The 18,559-nt window shown below is 38.5% G+C and overlaps 1 protein-coding gene across 3 annotated transcripts in view; it reads right to left on the bottom strand.

The window, feature by feature from the left end:
* The window catches only part of Wdr33 (WD repeat domain 33), a 111,424-nt gene that overhangs the window by 71,464 nt on the left and 21,401 nt on the right, over positions 1–18,559 (bottom strand). For all 3 annotated transcript variants that reach the window (XM_021214212.1, XM_029547253.1, XM_029547254.1), the window contains exons 2-7: positions 9,507–9,733; positions 8,269–8,337; positions 7,484–7,588; positions 3,458–3,553; positions 3,127–3,278; positions 1,382–1,479 (exon numbers count right to left, since the gene is read on the bottom strand). In XM_021214212.1, coding sequence (XP_021069871.1) covers positions 1,382–1,479; positions 3,127–3,278; positions 3,458–3,553; positions 7,484–7,588; positions 8,269–8,337; positions 9,507–9,710 — 724 coding nt within the window. In that variant the 5' untranslated portion in view covers positions 9,711–9,733. The remainder of the gene's footprint in view (positions 1–1,381; positions 1,480–3,126; positions 3,279–3,457; positions 3,554–7,483; positions 7,589–8,268; positions 8,338–9,506; positions 9,734–18,559) is intronic.

Raw genomic sequence — 18,559 nt, 5'->3', positions numbered from 1 at the left:
AAAAAAAAAAAAGATTCTAGTTATGGCATTGGACTTATTCTGAATGTGTCATTTAAATCTGGGTCATGGTACTCACTCATTCAATAACTCAGACTAAGTTTTCAAAGACTCTGCCTCATTGAAGTTGCATAGTATCATCACCTGCACAATGCATATCCCCCCTCAATTTGACAGGCACCAACAAGATCCCTATACTAGCTACAGTGATGACCAACTGTACAGAGGATCCAAGCTAATGTGAAAACACATTCAATTCAATGATACAGGCTTGAAACGTGTTTCTAAATTTCTTTAAGTTTACTTTTGTTTGTTTGCTTTATTCTAAGACAGGGTTTCACTACAGTGCTGGCTGGCCTGCCTGTAGACCAGAACTACACTAACATGGAATTCACAAGAGATTTGCCTGCCTCTTCAAGATTAAAGGGTGTGTACTACAGTATCTGCAATGATAAAATATCTCACTAGTGGTAAGAAATTTATAATTCTACCAAGACAACTAACTGCTGACTCTTCAACATGAAGGGAAATCTCTGAATCTTAATGTCCTGGCTACTTTTCTCTGGTACCCATTCTCCAGCCCTCAATTTCCCTTTCACATGAGGTTATTTCTGAGGCATTCTGGAATCAAAGGCATGGGACAGAAAGTGCTATTTGTAAACTAGCACAGATTTAAACTAAACGCTTGAAAATACTACATTCCCAGTGACTAATAAACTGAAAGGACTTAGAAGTACAAATGGTTTTACTATAATGTTTGCACTAAGGATATATAAAACACAGCTAATTCCCAAACACTGGGAAGTCATATAAAGGGTGCTGACACTCTATTATGCATGTACAATCATCTACCAATTCCAAGTAAGAAGCCAGTTGCAATGAAGTTCTACTGTACTCTCAGAATTGGAAGTCTGAGTTCCAGGTTAGCATAGGCTATATAGGAAGTTCTAGGCCAGCTTAAGCCTCACAATGAGAACCTTTCTCAAAAGGGGGTAAATAAATATCAAGAAGTACAGCCATCACTATCTCTATTTTGTCTGTTCTTTGTTACCTGAACAAAGGCTGCCATGACTATGTGAGCTGTCTATTAGTTTGAAATGTCAAGGTCAGGAAAGAGTATTTTCCTAAAGGGCACAGGAAGTTAAGTGATGGGGACGAGGGAGAGCTTATACTTAATTTACAGTTCAAAGAATTCAATGATAGTATTAGAGAAAACTTACTAAATGAATGCAAGCTAGAGAAGATCTGTGCTTTCTTGACAGAGGTGGTGAATGTATAAAAAATACTTTAATGGAGATACAAGCCAATATTGTGTAGTGTGATGATTTAACCACAAAAGCCTTCCCTATTTAAATACTTCAATCAGTACTGTTAGCACACATACCTCGGAGAATTCTTTCCTCATGGCAACGAAGAAAATCCCAGATTCTAACAGTGCCGTCATCAGAGCATGTAGCAAATTTATTATCCGTGGGTGAGAAACTGTTACGTGAAGACACACAGCAGGGGAAAGAAGTCAGCATTTAACAGATCATCCATGCTTCTCAGACAGGGAAAAATAAAAACACTGTGCTGCATTATAAACAGGAGAAGGAAGTATCCAGTGAAGAGGCCTTTAAAGAGAATGTAGTCAGCTAATATATGCATCTCATCCAAAGGCTTTGAAAAAAATTGTTTATCATTTTCCATCAATATTCCGAGACCTACTCAGTACATTACTAGTCCTAATGTTGCCTGTGCTCCTTTTGGTATATTTCCTATATCAACAAAACACGGGGAGCTGCCTTAACAGTGAAACTAAATGTATTCTATTCTTAACAATATTCCTTCATATAATCATTTAAGCCATATAGGAATACTGCTCAAAACATGAGCATCAGTTTCTGCCTTAGACACTTAAACTTCAAAAATGATAGGCTCAAACACTTTTAAGCAGGCTAGTAAAACTGACTGCTCATCATCTTTATATATGTTTCTCACTTTTTTTTAAATGCTTGTGATAACCTCATGCCTTCTTCCAGGTGTAAAGCAATTCCATGAACATTGCACCTTTTAAAATATATATTCAGACTTCTGCTTAAAGCCAATGATTCTGCTATACAAGAGGGAGCCAGTTTTCTTCCTGGCTGTGAAAAAAGATCAAGATTCTCAATGAACTGTATGAACTCCCTTGAACTTTTTTGAATGAGTTAATGGTGAAAAAAACTTATGAGCACGACACTGAGGCCAAGTCTAGAAAGCAGAAACATGTATATGCAACAATTTCTGTGGATTCCTGAAAGAAGAAACAAGTAACTGCCAAGTGTTTCTAAAGTCAACTTCTTCCCACACATAGATGGCACAACCATAAGAATGCTGCTTAGCTTTATTCTGAGGCTGCAGCAATTCTTCAGACTTATTTGTGAAACTCTTTCCCCCAAGTTTACTATACATTTCTCACTGTTATGTAAAAACATACAACTCACTGGAAATGTTTTAACTCCACTCATACATTTGCATAAGTCATGTTATCAACAGTGAATCAGAAGAAAAGTCCTAGAGTCTTCTTTGATAAAAGTCTGCTTACAGCTGCAAAGCATGAAGAACCCATTCATTAATCCGTTAATGTATGCCACGTCCAGAGAGTTATCTGTGAGGTTTTTAGTCCTATACTTTCTTTTTGAAGTCGTGGCAGAACCAAGCCAACCAGGTCTTCACTTAAGCCTCTTTTTTTTTCCTTGAATTTTGTGTGGATTCTGAAGGTGATTTCTGCAGGCTTTAGATTTTATTCAGTTGTATAATTAAAGACTGAATTCTTTATTTGGAATATTCTTGTCTTACACAGTAGATAATAAAAAGGAATAACGTATACACATTATTAGCCATAAATGAAAGAGAAAACCAGTGCAAAATGTGGCAGACAATACATCTCTAACATATTGCAAAGGCTGATACCAGGACAAAACTATTTCAGAAAGGTGCCAGCAAAATGGTGAATGTGTGAAAACAAAGAGAAATATTGTGTTCATAAGGTGGAGAAAGTTTCCCAGAATCTGAGAGAGCCCATGCATCTTTGCACCCAGAATACACTTAGAGAGTAATTTAACCATGACAATAGGGACTACAGAAAATGGTATATTGTGTATAAACCTGGCCTCTCTAATCGCCTCCTTATGTGCCTGGAACATCTTGACGTTGTTCATGTTGGATTGCCAATATTTCACATATCCTCCATGATCTGCTGTCAACATCCACATGTCATTATGTGACCAAGTCATGGCCCTCACAGGGCTATCATGAGCCTGTGAAAACAGAAAACAATTTTAAGTTTTGCTTTAAGAGAATACATGTCAGAGACTAATAGGAACCTAGACTAACTCAGAGCAGTAAATCCTCCAATTATTAAGCTTTACATTGCCAATGAAACTGTTCGTGCTCTAAAATTCTTAAATCAGCTAGCATCTGATGGTTATACTGTTACCTGCAATATGGTTTCAAAGTTGAAAGTCAGCCCATTCCACAAGGTGAACTCCCCACTAGAAGCCCCAGTGACCAATCGTCTTCCTTCCGGGGTCCACTGGAGGAGGAAAAAGAAGATGTCACACATAAGCACAAGTCTTGTCACTTTACTAATTTAAGGACTATTTCAAAGGCTTATTTGCCTGCTTTTACGTGTGTGTGTGTGTGTGTGTGTGTGTGTGTGTGTGTGTGTGTGTGTGTAAACCATGGTGTGCAGTGCCCATGGAGGTAAGAAGACACTGTATCCTCTTGAGCTGCATTTACAGGCAGTTATGAACTGCACAATATGGGTGCTAGGAACTGAAGTAAAAATCTCTGGAAAAGCAGCAGGTGTTCTTAATTGCTGAGTATCTCTCCAGTTCCCAAAGTCTATTTTCATAAAATCTTAAAAAACCAACATAAAGTAGACAACACTGAATTTTATAGTTAATATTGTCAGAAAAGAACTTGCATCATACAGTGCAAAGAAAGCACTAGTACTCGGATTTATTAGCTAAACTTAAATAAACACACATATATATTTAATATAGTAAATATATATATTTACTTTATATATATACATATATGTATTTATATATACATATATGTACATATATATACACACATATATATATATGATATACATATATGTGTGTGTATATATATATATATATATATATATATAGAGAGAGAGAGAGAGAGAGAGAGAGAGAGAGAATAGCTATGTACTTAAAAAAGAAAGTTAAATAAATCATAATGTGTAAAGATTTCACTTTTTTCTAGGCTACATAGTAGATCAATATAAACAAGGTAGACAGTCACTAGAAAATTTCAAGTGACTGAATAAAAATTAACTGCTATTTGCCAAATATATATAGAAAAATAGTGTGGTGGTCTATACATATAATGAAAGCATCTGCAAGGGTCGGTCAGGTCTGTGACAAAGGCCCACAGCTACAGCATGTAAAGGCTGAGGCAGGATGCACAAGGTCAAGATCATCCTTAGCTGGGAGGATCTCCGAGTTCCAGGCCACCTTGTACTACAGAATGAGTCCCAGACAGCCAGGGCTACAGAGAGAGACCCTGTCTTGAAACGAAAGTGGGGGATGGGGGGAGGGGGGAGAAGCACGAATAGACAGACAGTCAGACAATTGGCTAGGCATCTGGCACACACCATTAATCCCAAACATTTGCATGGCAAAGGCAGAAGATCTTTGTGAGGTCAGGGCCAACATGGTCTACAAAGCAAGTTCAAGCCAGGTAGGACAACATAATGAGAATTTGTCTTAAAACTGAAATAAAAATACCCCCATTCCGCAAGCAAACTGAGCAAAAGAAAAAATATCACATGTTGAGAACATTAAAAATATCAAACTTGGGCTGGTGAGATGGCGCTGCGGCTAAGAGCACCCAACTGCTATTCCAAAGGTCCTGAGTTCAAATCCCAGCAACCACATGGTGGCTCACAACCATCCATAACAAGATCTGAATCCCTCTTCTGGAGTGTCTGAAGACAGCTACAGTGCACTTACATATAATAAATAAATAAATCTTTTAAAAAAAAAAAAAAAAAATCAAACTTTTCCTAAATATCCTTTAAAAGTTAGAAGAGGAGCTAGAGGTGGTAGAGGTTTGCCTAGAAAACACAAGGCCCTGAGTTTGATCCCACACAACAAACATATGTGCCTGTATGTGCATAATTCATTTTTCCTTTTGTTCAGTTTCATTCATTTTCCATAAAGGACATAAATACACAAAACATCAGAACAATTCTAATACCCTAAGTAAAAACATAGTTCAAAAATAGGTGTGCATAAAGAAAACACATAAAGTTCAGGTTATTTGGAAAATGACACAAGTACCTATGATGATTTGACTCTTTATTGTTTTATCAATAAGTCATCATTTTAATTATTCTGAATAGAGTACTACCTTAATAGATTTTATTTGCTATGATCCCAGCCCTATCAATTCTTCAGTCAACTAAACTGTAAATACAGAGCTTTATTTCTTAATAAGTTTCAGCAGACTGTGTCTCTAATATACACAAATTTTCCCCCAAGATCTTACACTTGATCTCTACAGGAAAATACTTATCCACCACACAGAGAAGATAAGGAGGAAGAGTTCTAGGGCAGCCTGGCTACAATACAAAGTGAGATCAAGACTACCTAGAGGAAGTTTGTAGGTTTTTTTTTTCCTTAAGTGTGTGTGGGGGGGGGGGTCTAAAAATGTACTTCAGAGCAAATTCAAGGCCCTAGGTTCTATCCCTACTAATAAGGGGAGGAAATAAAGATAAAGAATACTCAGGCTTCATTTCAAAAGGTTTTCTGTATTATAAAAGGACATTAAAGGGCTGGAGACTAATGGAGCAGTTTAGAGTCCTTGCTGCTCTTCCAGAGGACCAGTTTGGTTCCTAACACATCAAATAGATCACAACCACCTGTTGGTCTCCCGCTCCAGAGAATCTGAACAATCTGAACACAACCCTGGAACCCACATAGAGGTAAAAGAAGGGAAGCAACTCCATAGGTGATCCTGACCTCCACATACACACCATGATAAATCATGAGGGAGAGCCCCTGCCTACAAATACAGTAATTACATTTGGGGAAAAACAAAAACAAGAACAAAAACAAAACGAGGGGCTAGAGAGAAGACTCAATGGTAAAGAAAATATACTGATCTTACAAAAGAACTGAGTTCAATTGCCAGCATCCATATAAGGCACCTCAAAACCTGTAACTCAGCTCTGAGGACTGGTCACCCTCGTCTGGCCTCCAAAGGCACCTGCACTAGCATACACAGAGACAGGCATGTAAACACATAATTTAAAATGAAGTCTCATAGTCGGAGATGGCTCTACAATTAAGAGCACTTGCTGTTCCTGTAGAAAGCCTAAATCTGATTGCTAGCACTAACATGGTAGTTTCAAACTGCCAGTAACTCGAGATTAACAGATACAATACCCTCCATAAACACAACATGCATACAATACATTTACATATACAGAAATAAAAATAATTTTCTCTCTTCTTTTTGGAAAGAGGGTCTTGCCCTGGTTGGTCTGCAATTCACTATGGAGACCAGGCTGGCCTCACCTTCCTCTGCCTACCAAGTGCTGGGACTAAAGGCGTGTGCCACCACTGCCAGACTCTTTCTTATTTTTCAAGATTTGGGGAAAAAAAAAAAATCAAGTGGCTGGGCACTGGTGGTGCTTGCCTTTAGTCCCAGCACTCAAAGGTAAAGGTGTGTGGTGGATCCTTCAGTTCGAGGCCAGCCTGGTCTACAGAGTAAGTTCCAGCACAGCCAGGGCTACATACACAGAGAAAGGAAATGAAATAAAATGATTACACTATCATCAACAGGAAAATGAACTGAATGATTAGTCAGTATGGAAGAGAACCTTCTTTATGTAAAAATCTCTCTAAAATAGTAAACAATGTGAATATATCCCTGGCTATAAATTCCAAAGAAACTACTGGGCATCTTCTCAGAGCTACTGAGTATGATGTATCATAGTTTTTCAACACTCCTAAATCACCGTTTCTTAGCAACACCTAACAGCTTTACATTCAACAGCATCAAAGGCAATTCTATTCAGGAGTCATACTGAGACCGCTGCAGCATGAACCTACATATTCCAGAATTCTAGGGAAGTTACAACATGATAAAAACCATTCAGAGAGCACTATCATAACAGTAGTGGACAAAATGGATAAAAGAGTGGGTTAAAAAGGAAAATTACCAGTAGTAAACCAATTATTATCTTGGATATACATTTAATATAATGTCTGATTTTTGTTTTATCAAATATTTTTGTTTTTCAGTCAGGATCTCTCTATGTAGTCATAGCTGCCTGGAACTGTATAGACCAGGCTGGCCTTGAACTCACAAAGATGTTCCTGCTTCTAAGAGTAAAGGCTTATGTCACCTTGTCCAGCCTTGTCAAATACATTTGTAAAAATAAGTACTAGTTTTTCAAAAAAATACCTAATTGAATACTTACCCTCACAACAAATACTGGGCATTTTACTTTGTTTGTTGATGTCCTAACAAATTTTGTTGTTACTGCATTCATTGGATTATTCAACATTCCTATTGGTGGGACCAGCTTTTTTAAAAAAAAGAAAGAAAAACAACATTGGGTAAACACACAAGAAGAAACAAGGCACACCAGTACATGGCAAGATAACTCTTTTTTTTTTTTAAACTTATTTTATTAGATATTTTCTACATTTACATTTCAAATGCTATCCCAAATGTCCCCTATACCCTCCCCCCACCCAAGATAACTATTTCTACACCTAAAGAAAACGTCAGGATAATTTTCCAAGCCATTAGGAAATTAAAAGTGTTCTACATTTATTAAAAGAGAATGTAGATACAAAGTTAGTATACATAATAGTTAAACATCCATTAGCATTAATCTGGAACTTACTTTCAGTGTCAGTTTAAGTATTATTTCCTAAATTGCTTCTCAAAGTCAATACAGGAAAGCATTTTTGCAAAAACCCAAACTTAAAATTAAAAGACTTCTATTAAAAGACTTTGAAGCTGTTTAATGTTTGAATATTGCTTTCTGTCCCCAAAGTTTATTCATCATTAAATTATAGGAATATTGGGGTTGAGACCAAGTTAAATCAGAGTAAATACAGATATACTCCATTACCCTTCTGGAAATATATTATTCATAAAATGTAAGACATCCTTGAACCAGAATTCCCATTCTTGGAGGTTTACACCACCAAACAAGGAGGCTGTTAGTAAGCTGGTATAATGACTTATACTTACATCATTATAATAACCTGCATCCGGCTGAATTGCCCGCATATCTCTCTGATCTCTTTGCCATATCCTATTCTGTTAAAAACAAATTAACTAATGAATATATGGTCCTGTGACAATCATGAAAATTTTAATTATTAATGAGACCTAATGTGTATTTTTAAATTTATGTGTACAAATATTTGCCTTCACCTGTATGTATATAGGTACCAAGCAACACATGCATGTGTTGTAATTCCAATTTCAGGGGACATAATATACACAGTAGACATACAGGCAAACAATCACACACATAAAATAAACATAAGTAAGTTAAGGGGGAGGTAAGGATAGCTTGGTAACCATATTTCTGCAAAAATCATTATCACAGTACAGTTTCTTGTATTTTGCATTTGACTTTTTTATTCTTTTCAATTTCTAGCTTTATACTCTAGTTTCCCAAATGAAATTGCCTACAAACACTAAACAACCAGCGTGATATCATATGCATAAATCTCAGTACTTGGGGGATGGAGGGAAATATTCAGGAATTCAAAGCCAGCCTGTGCTACCTAAGATCCTATCTTAAAAAGAGAGGAAAAACCTCAAGTCTGACAAACAGGCCTTTAACTACTGAACTTAGGTGTAAAAGCAGACAAAACCAAATGAATGGGACAGTAACATTTAACAGGCTAACCTAAGTACATAAGGAACTCAAAAGTAGAGAAGCAGAGCTGAGGCCCTTCCACTCCAACACACTCCATGGGACTGTCCCAGGTACTTGACCTTCAAGTAAATACAGAGCCCCTCCTCCAGACTACAATGTCTTTCTGAGAACTCAGAAGTAGGACACAGCATGTTCTCAGTGCAAGTGTCTCAAAATACTGCTATGTTGGAAGTCACTTTATTCTTTCACATAAACTGAGTCATTTTCAGAAGATAATTAATGAACTCAACATGCTAATCCATCCCACTAATTCAAGAAATACAAGTAATACTTGTTACTCTTTACTTAGTTTACTTTTTAAAAAGCACTTTTGTCAGGGCTGGAGAGATGGCTCAGCAGTTAAGAATACTGATTGCTCTTCCAGAGGTCCTGAGTTCAATTCCCAGCAACCACATGGTGGCTCACAACCATCTATAATGTGATCAGATGCCCTCTTCTGGCATGCAGGTGTGCAGATAGAGCACTCATATACATCAGATAAATACATTTTTTTTAAAAAAAGCACTTTGGCCACTGGAAATACTTTTACTGCACTTACCTCCAAATACTTAATTACAGAGGGATTGTAGTCTATGGTTTTTCGGTTTACAGCTTTTCTCATTCGTTTTCCATCAAAGGTGAGCTGCTGCATTGCTTGCTGCTGTGCAAAATCAGGTCGCTTATAAAATAATTGTCGGGGAGCCTGGTGTTGAAACCTCGGCATATGGAAAAATCGTGGAGGAGAGCCAATTTCTGTAGCCATGGTGATGTTTTTCTACTAAGTCACTAGAATAGAAGACAGAAGTATTTCAGTACACATATCACATGACTTGACAACTATGGCTAGAAAACTAATTTTCTAAATTGAAAACATTTTTAGACTTTTTCAGAATGTGTGTAAGTGGTTTTGCCTACAAGTATATTCTGAAGAGACCATAAGAGAGCATCAGATCCCTGGAACTGGAGTTACAGACAGAAGTGAGCTGCCATTTGCATGTCGAAAACTAAAGTGGGATCATCTGCAGAAGCCAGTGCTTTTAACTGATCTTTTCAGACAGATATTTTCAGTGAATACTTTCTAAAATACTTGTTTATGTATTGGTTTTTGGAGACAAGGTTTATTTGTGTAGCCCTAGCTGTTCTGGGACTAGCTCTGCAGATCCACCTGCCTTTGCCTCTGGAGAGCCAAGATTAAAGGCATAGGCCACTACTACCCAGCTGTAAAATTCATATTATTTATTTGAAGGGAGAGAGGGGCACATGGCAAGTGTATGGATGTCAGACAACAACTTGCAAGATTGGGTTCTCTCCTTTTATCATGTGGATCAAACTCAGAATGTTAGGCTAAGCAGCAGGACCCTTTACCCACTAGCTACCTTACAGGGTCAGTGAACATTTAACGGTTTTCTTCCTTGCAGTGTTTCCAACATTCAAACACTGTTTATAAAATGAATATGAAGGTTAGAGATACAACTCAGTAGCAGAAAGCTTGCCTAGAATGCATACAGTCCTGAGTCTAACCCCACCAAATAAATATAGGTACTAAAGATCAAAACATGGCCGGGCATGGTGGCACATGCCTTTAATCCCAGCACTTGGGAGGCAGAGGCAGGTGGATTTCTGAGTTCGAGGCCAACCTGGTCTACAGAGTGAGTTCCAGGACTACACAGAGAAACCCTGCCTCAAAAAAAAAAAAAAAAAAAAATCAAAATGTGACAGGGTTTATTACAGAGTAAGTACTAATAACCTATTTATTGTAAAAGCTTGCCCCAATGGAAGAGAGTAAAATGTATAATGTATAATGGCTTAGAGTATTATTGGGTTGTGTTTGTGTTTCTTCTGGGGAAGAAAAGGCAAGCATCAACTGAGTATTAACATTTTTCAAAAACCTACATACCATCTTGTGTTACATGAGACTTTGTCTCAAAATAATAAAGGTGGAAGAAGTGATAGAGGAAAAATAGGAGCTGGATTAAGATTTTTATTTTACTCATATGTGTGCACACAGTTATATGGTTGCCAGGAATCTTAGCATTAAAGTTACATGTGACTGTGAGCTACTTGACCTGGGTGGTAGGAATAAAATTTCAGTTCTCTTGAAACGCTCTGCAAGACCAATATATGCTCTCTAACTGTTGGGCCATCTCTCCAGCATCACTATTAACATTTTCAAATGAAATTTTCATTTAGATATTTCACAGTTAATCTATTTTTAAGATTATCATAAAACTATTTTATAGTATTTTATCATAAAACTCTTTATTTTATCCCTTAAAAAAGGTTGTCAAACTTCCTATTAATAGCTGAGTACAATAACTGTAATTCCAGAATTAGAGAACTGAAAGGGATCACAATTACTTATTTCAAAAGGAAGACTCTGGGGGCTGGTGAGATGGTTCAGTGGGTAAGAGCACCCGATTGCTCTTCCGAAGGTCCTGAGTTCAAATCCCAGCAACTACATGGTGGCTCACAAACATCCGTAAAGAGATCTGACTCCCTCTTCTGGAGTGTCTGAAGACAGCTACAGTGTACTTACATATAATAAATAAATCTTAAAAAAAAAAAAAAAAGAAGGCTGTAATTTCCATTATTTTTCTGTTCTTACATTTGCTTACATTATTCTCGAGATATTTTTAAAGGGGCCTAGAAAAAAACCTTAATGCTTTTCTTCAGATAAAAATCGTCTTGGTACTCCTTTCACTTTGGCTGTGCAGGGGTAAAAGCAATGATACAGAGAAAGAGTGATAGTACCTGAAATCTGGATACACGACACCAAAATAGGGTAACAAAATATACATCTAGCCAGGCATGGTGGCCGACGCCTTTAATTCCAGCACTCGGGAGGCTATATATACACATCTAATGTGTCAGTTCTTCTACTAGGAAGTAATTCTTTAGCTCCAGTTCCAGTATGTTAGTTTGTAACAAGATGAGAAACATCCCACCCCTTAGAGTTGAGAATGAGTTACTATGTATAAAAAGCACTTGAGGCTGTTATAGACTATGTTTACACTGACATCTCATAAATGCAACTATATCTCAGTAATGAGATTTAAATTAAAAGTCACATTCCAGATATCTAGGTCAAATTTTCTAAAGGCCTGAAATTTTTTCTAAATTTGTTCTGAGGACAGTTTAATTATGTAACCCAGTCTAGTTTCAAACACAGAATCCTCCACTGTCTACCTACTAAAAGCTAAGCTGTATTCCAAGGTCCCCTTAAAGAGTGGGCCTGGGCACTGGTTATGACTTTAATCTCAGTACTGGGGAGACAGAGGCAGGTGAATTTCCAAATTCAAGGTCAGCCTGCTCTACAGAGAGTTCAAGGACAATCAAGGCTACACAGAGAAGCCATGGGGGTGAGGAAGACTCACAGGGTTTGCAGCAGTGTATCTGGGGCTGGTAAGATGGCCCAGCAGTAAAAGGCACTTGCTGCCAAGCCTAACAACCTGAGTTTGAGTCACAGGACTCATATGGTAGGAAGGCAGAACCAATCTGCCACCGCCAACTTGAGGTCCTCTAATATCCACACATGTACATGTATAGGTGTATACATACATACACATAGGCATGAATGCATTCATCCATAAACACACATACCATACACACACCACAAAATAAATTTAGCATGTTTAATTTCAGTAAAAAAAAATAAAATAATAAACTGTCTTAAGTTTGGGGAATGAGTGTGGTAGTGGGGGATTGAGTCTAGGATCTCACAAGTAATACCACTGAGGTACACCCCCAAGCCCTCCAAGAAAGCATATTTAGGTCTACCTAGTTTGCTAGGTAGCTAGCTATTTCTGGGGCAGGATTTCTCTATGTAGTTCTGGCTGCTCTGGAACTCATTCTGTAGACAAGGTTGGTCTTGAATTCAGAGATTGGCCTGCCTCTGCCTCCCAAGAACTGGGATTAAAGGTGTGAACCATCACTACCCAGCAAAAGTTCTATTTTTTTTATAGCCATAAATTTTCTAATTTTGATGGAATAAAAGTAGTTTCAACAACAAAAAGCTATATAAATTATAACATGTATTATGCTGAAAATGTGTTAAACTAGCCAAACACAAAGACCATGTGACTCTTTTTATATGAAAAATCTAGAAGGTGCTATACAAAGTTTCTCAACTCCAGGTTACAAGAATACAGGAATGAGAAGTGACTATTTCATAAGATGGTCTTTCCTTCCAAGATAATGAAAAAGTTTTAGAACCAGGAAGAGGAGGCAGCTATGCACATTGAACAAACTAAATAAGCTGAATGGGACACTATAAAATGGTATAAAAGCTGGGCACTGGTAGCATATGCCTTTAATCTCAACATTCTAGAAGCAGACATAGGAGAATTTCTATGAGTTCCAGGCTAGATAAAGCTACATAGAGAAATCTTATCTCAAAAATAAAAATGGTTTAAAAAGTGAACTTAGGGCTGGAGAGATGGCTCAGCGGTTAAGAATACTGACTGCTCTTCCAAAGGTCCTGAGTTCAAATCCCAGCAACCACATGGTAGCTCACAACCATCTGTAACGAGAACTGATACCCTCTTCTGGTGTGTCTGAGGATAGCTACAATGTATGTACATATAATAAAAATAAATAAATCTTTTTTAAAAAAGTGAACTTAATGATATATATATATAGAGAGAGATAGATATATATATATAGGAAATTTAATAGATTAAGAAAACATTCAAACAGATATCAAATGAAACAATAACAGAAAACTGGGGATTTTTGAAGCTGGATAGTGTTAATCCTGAGATTTGCATGACAAAAACCAGTTCTACCATTTTGAGCCAAATCTGAAGCAAGCTTTATTAAATACTGACCAAAATGCACTTTGGTCAGGACCACTCCCTGGAACTTCCATCTGAGTGGCCCAGAGACATATTTTGTAGGGGTTTATAAAGAGAAATCCATAAGTAACATATTTTCCCCATGAGGCATTTGTTATTTTCCAAGAACAACAACTCCCAACATTCCAGAGAGTTACCTGGTCCTTGGGTGAGTGGGGCTTACAGTTTAATTTTGGGTATTACAATGGACAGCACTAAGACTCAAATCAAGGACTGAAGGCTGAATAACTAAGGTCCAATGCAAAACAAACAAGGTTAGACACAAAACAAGCAAGTTATTGAATAAAATTTGTTCTGCAAGGGCTAGTAGAGTGCTTGTTTCATCTCCAGAACCACATAAAATCAGGCTGATGGCAAATACCTGTAATTTGACAAAGGAAGAAAACTCAAAGAGCAAGGCCACCCTGGTTACTATGCACATTAAAAGTAACCTGGAATGTGTAAGGTGAGAGGGAGGGATGGAGAGAAGGATAAGGAGGGGAGGGAAGGAGTGGACAAACCCCCTGTCTCAGTGACACCCTGACTCAGGAAAATATACAAACCCAAATCACATACACAAGTGTTCTGAAGCTGCTGAGCAGTGGTAGCAAAAGCCTTTAAATCCCAGCACTCTGGAGGCAAAGGCAGGCAGATCTGAGTTCAAGGGCAGCCTGATCTACAGAGTGAGTTCCATGACAGCCAAGGCTACACAGAGAAACTATCTCAGAAAAACTAAAACAAAAAAGGTCTGAGAAAGGTCTTTTGCTTGGTTTTCTTGTCAAAGTACTACTCAAGTTCAGAAAAAAAAAAAAATCAAAATTCTAGAATGATGGAAAAAGGAGGAAAAAAGCAGAGTGGTGGTGGTGAACACCTAAAATCACAGCACTTGGGAAGCAGGCAAGAAGGTCAGCTAGTTTACAGAATGATTTCCAGGACAGCCAGAGCTGCACAGAGAAAGATGGCAAGAACCAACTCCCACAAGTTATCCTCTGATCGCCACCCACATAATGTAACAGACATGGGCCCATCCACATATACATAATCAATGAAAAAACTGAAAAGTCTAACACTAAATAAAACAAAAAACCTCTTCACCATACACCCCACGAACATGCTTCACATATGCCTTACAAACTCATGCCATGAACACACTTCACATATGCCTTACAAGCTTCATCTTCAAGTCAGCAATCCACTCAATTACTTCGTGGTGGAGAGGGGCAAGAGAGAATGAGATGACTTAGCCAGTAAAATGCTCTGTCTTCAATTCCTAGCATCACAAAATAAAAATAGCTGGACATAGTGCATTCATGTTATCTCAGCATTTGGAAGGTGGAGGAGGGAATATAATCTTTCTGCAACATAAAGAATTTGAGGCTTGCCTAGGCTACAAGAGACTTTCTCAAAATAAGGGAGGGGGGATAGAGGGGAAGAAGGAAAATTCTTTTGGCCAAACTTTCAATAATGTTTTGTTGGTGTTCTGGGTTGAACTGTGCCCACCTCACTTCATTTATCAAAGCCCTAAATCCCAGTTATCTATATTTAGCTTTAGGGTTCTAACCTGAATATTAAGAAATTAAGGCTCAGACAATACAAAGGACAGCCATAGGAGAACACAGCAAGCCAAAAGGAAAGTGTCAACAAGAACGGAGCCCTTCTCTCCCCACCTTGAGGCAGTACACTTCTACTACTGAAACCTCCAGGCTGAGCTACTTTGTTGTAGCTCCTCTAGGCAATTAGAGCAGCAGAGTCAGAGCAAAGTGCCAGGACCTCCGACTCTCCTTCAACAGGAGCTGCCAAAAGATTTCAGCTTTTTCTAAGAGCAGAAAACCTGACATAGAAATTTGAAAATTCAGTGACCCACATGGAAAACTAGGTCCTAAAGTTATCCTTCAAGCTTCACAATGAAACTAGAATTATTAACCAAATGCAAAGATATAGTAACTTTTAACCTTTTGAAAATTAATAGGTTTTGTACTCGCTGTACTAGTCACTTTAAACACAATACTAGAATGGCAAAATTCAACTAAAAGTTAAGACTTCCCTCAAACACAGTCATCCCATAACTGGGCTGGGGGTGGGGGTGGTTAGGTAAGAAAAGGAACAGAAGTCAGAAGACAAATTAGTTATATGTGAATAGCCTTAGTAAATTATATGTATAATTACTAAATATCTAAATTTTTAAGGATAAAAACCTACTCAAACAACTAAATTAAGTTCATCTTTCCCCTAAATATAAATCTGTAATGTTAAGCAAGGAGCACAATTCTGTCAAGAGTTTGCTTATAGTACATACATCAAGTAAAGTCACATCATTCTGACTCACTAAATAGAACATTCACTTTCACAGAACAGCAGTTTCCAGGCTCCATGAAACCTAGTCTATTCTATTTCCATAAAACAAACCTATCCTGACTATATAAAATTCCAGAAGTGGGCCAAAGGGGTGGAGGCACACCTTTAGTCTCAGCACTCAGGAGACAGAGGCAGATGGACCTCTGAGTTTGAGACCACAGATCGAGTTCTAGAACAGCCAGGGCAACACAGAGAAACCCTGTCTTGAGCAGGAGAAAGTCTTGTAAGCAAAAGTGCCTGAGCTTGAATCCTCAAAAACCATGTAAAAGGTACTCACAAAAGCATCGCAGTACTGGACCAGGTGAAGTCCTAGAGCTCACTGGCCAGCCAGCTTAGAAATGTGAGAGTTTTGTCTCAAAAAATTAAGTGGCAAAGCTGGGCATAATAATGGCACGCACCTTTAATTCCAGCACTCAGGAAGGCAGAGGTAGGCAGTTCTCTCTGAGTTTGTAACCAGCCTGGTCCACACCCAGGGCTACATAAAGAGAACAGAGAGCAAGCAAGCAAGAAAGCTAAAGTCAACCTCTAGTCTCCATACACATGCACCATGTGAATATACACACATGAACATATCCCCACAACATACATAAGTGATGTTTTCCCTAATAGAACATAACCCCAAAATACCTAATTACACATTTGGGGGGGGGGGCGTGTTCTAGACAGGGTTTCTCTGTATAGCCCTGGCTGTCCTGGAACTCACTTTGTATACCAGGCTGGCCTCGAACTCAGAAATCCGTCTGTCTCTGCCTCCCTAAATACACATTTCAAACTTCAACATCAGGAAGTAGAGGAGAAGCAGAAAACATCTCATGGCTGTTTACAATAAGCTCTCAGCTTTTGGGCAGATTCCAATAAAGAAAAAACATACACATATAAAAACATGTTTCTCATCAGGTATAGTGGCATAGGCTTTTTTTTTTAAAGATTTATTTATTTATTATGTGTAAGAACACTGTCTTCAGACACTCCAGAAGAGGATGTCAGATCTTGAGATGGCTGTGAGCCACCATGTGGTTGCTGGGATTTGAACTCAAGACCTTTGGAAGAGCAGGCGGTGCTCTTAACCACTGAGCCATCTCTCCAGCCCGTGGCATAGGCTTTTAATGCCAGCAGTGGTAGGCAGGTCTCTGAGTTCAACCCCAGCCTGGTCTACAGAGACAGGACAGCTAAGAGAAACTCTACCTCAAAAAAAAAAAAAAAAAAACAAGGAAAAAAGGAACATGTTAGCAAATAAGGTTTTATACTTTAAATGTATAGCTAAAAAGTAAATTGGGGTTTGAAAGATCATTAAGCAAGTAAAATGCTCACCATCCAAGTATCGGGACCAGAAGAGTCTAGACCCCCAGTACCCATGTAAATGCCACCAGAGCACAGTAGCTTCCCAGTGCTCTGAAGGTAGAAATGGGGTCCCCAGAGTAACCTGGCCACTTAGACTAGATGAATCAGTACACTCTGGGCTAAGTGAGACACCCTGCCTGATATATACAGAGAAATAAACCAAGTAATACAATGTCAACTTCTGTCGTCCACCCACATGTGCACACAGATGCATGACATGTTTCTACACACGTGAAGCACATATACATACAAAAATGACAAAAAAACAAATTTAAAATTTAGAGAGAGAGGAGTTACAGAGACAAAGTTTGGAGCAGAAACTGAAGGCATGACGACCATCCAGAAACTGCCCCACCTGAGGATCCATCCCATAAACAACCACCAAACCCAGACTCTATTGCAGATGCCAACAAGAGCTTACTGACAGGAGCCTGATATAGCTGTCTCCTGAGGGGCTCTGCCAGTGCCTGACTAATACAGAAGTGGATGCTCACAGTCATCCATTAGACGGAGCACAGGGTCCCCAATGAAGGAGCTAGAGAAAGTACCCAAGGAGCTGAAGGGGTTTGCAGCCCCCTAGGAGGAACAACAATATGAATTAACCAGTATCCTCAGAGCTCCCTGGGACTAAACCACCAATCAAAGAAAACACACGGAGAGACTCATGGCTCTAGCTGCATATGTAGCAGAGGATGGCCTAGTAGGTCATCAATGGGAGTAGAGGCCCTTGGTCCTGTGAAGGTTCTATGCCCCAGTTTAGGGGAACGCCTGGGCCAGACATGGGTGGGTTGAGGAGCAGGAGTGGGGGGAGAGGAGAGGGGATTTTCAGAGTGGAAACTAGGAAAGGGAATAACATTTGAAATGTAAATAAAGAAAATATCTAATTAAAAAAAGTGAGGGCTGGTGAGATGGCTCAGTGGGTAAGAGCACCCGACTGCTCTTCCGAAGGTCCGGAGTTCAAATCCCAGCAACCACATGGTGGCTCATGACCATCCGTAACAAGATCTGACGCCCTCTTCTGGAGTGTCTGAAGACAGCTACAGTGTACTTACATATAATAAATAAATAAATCTTTAAAAAAAAA

The sequence above is a fragment of the Mus pahari genome, chromosome 15, assembly GCF_900095145.1.
Source record: "Mus pahari chromosome 15, PAHARI_EIJ_v1.1, whole genome shotgun sequence".
Lineage (NCBI taxonomy): Eukaryota > Metazoa > Chordata > Mammalia > Rodentia > Muridae > Mus > Mus pahari.
The sequence above is the reverse complement of the archived record's forward strand: the minus strand, read 5'-3'. Positions and strand labels throughout refer to the sequence as shown.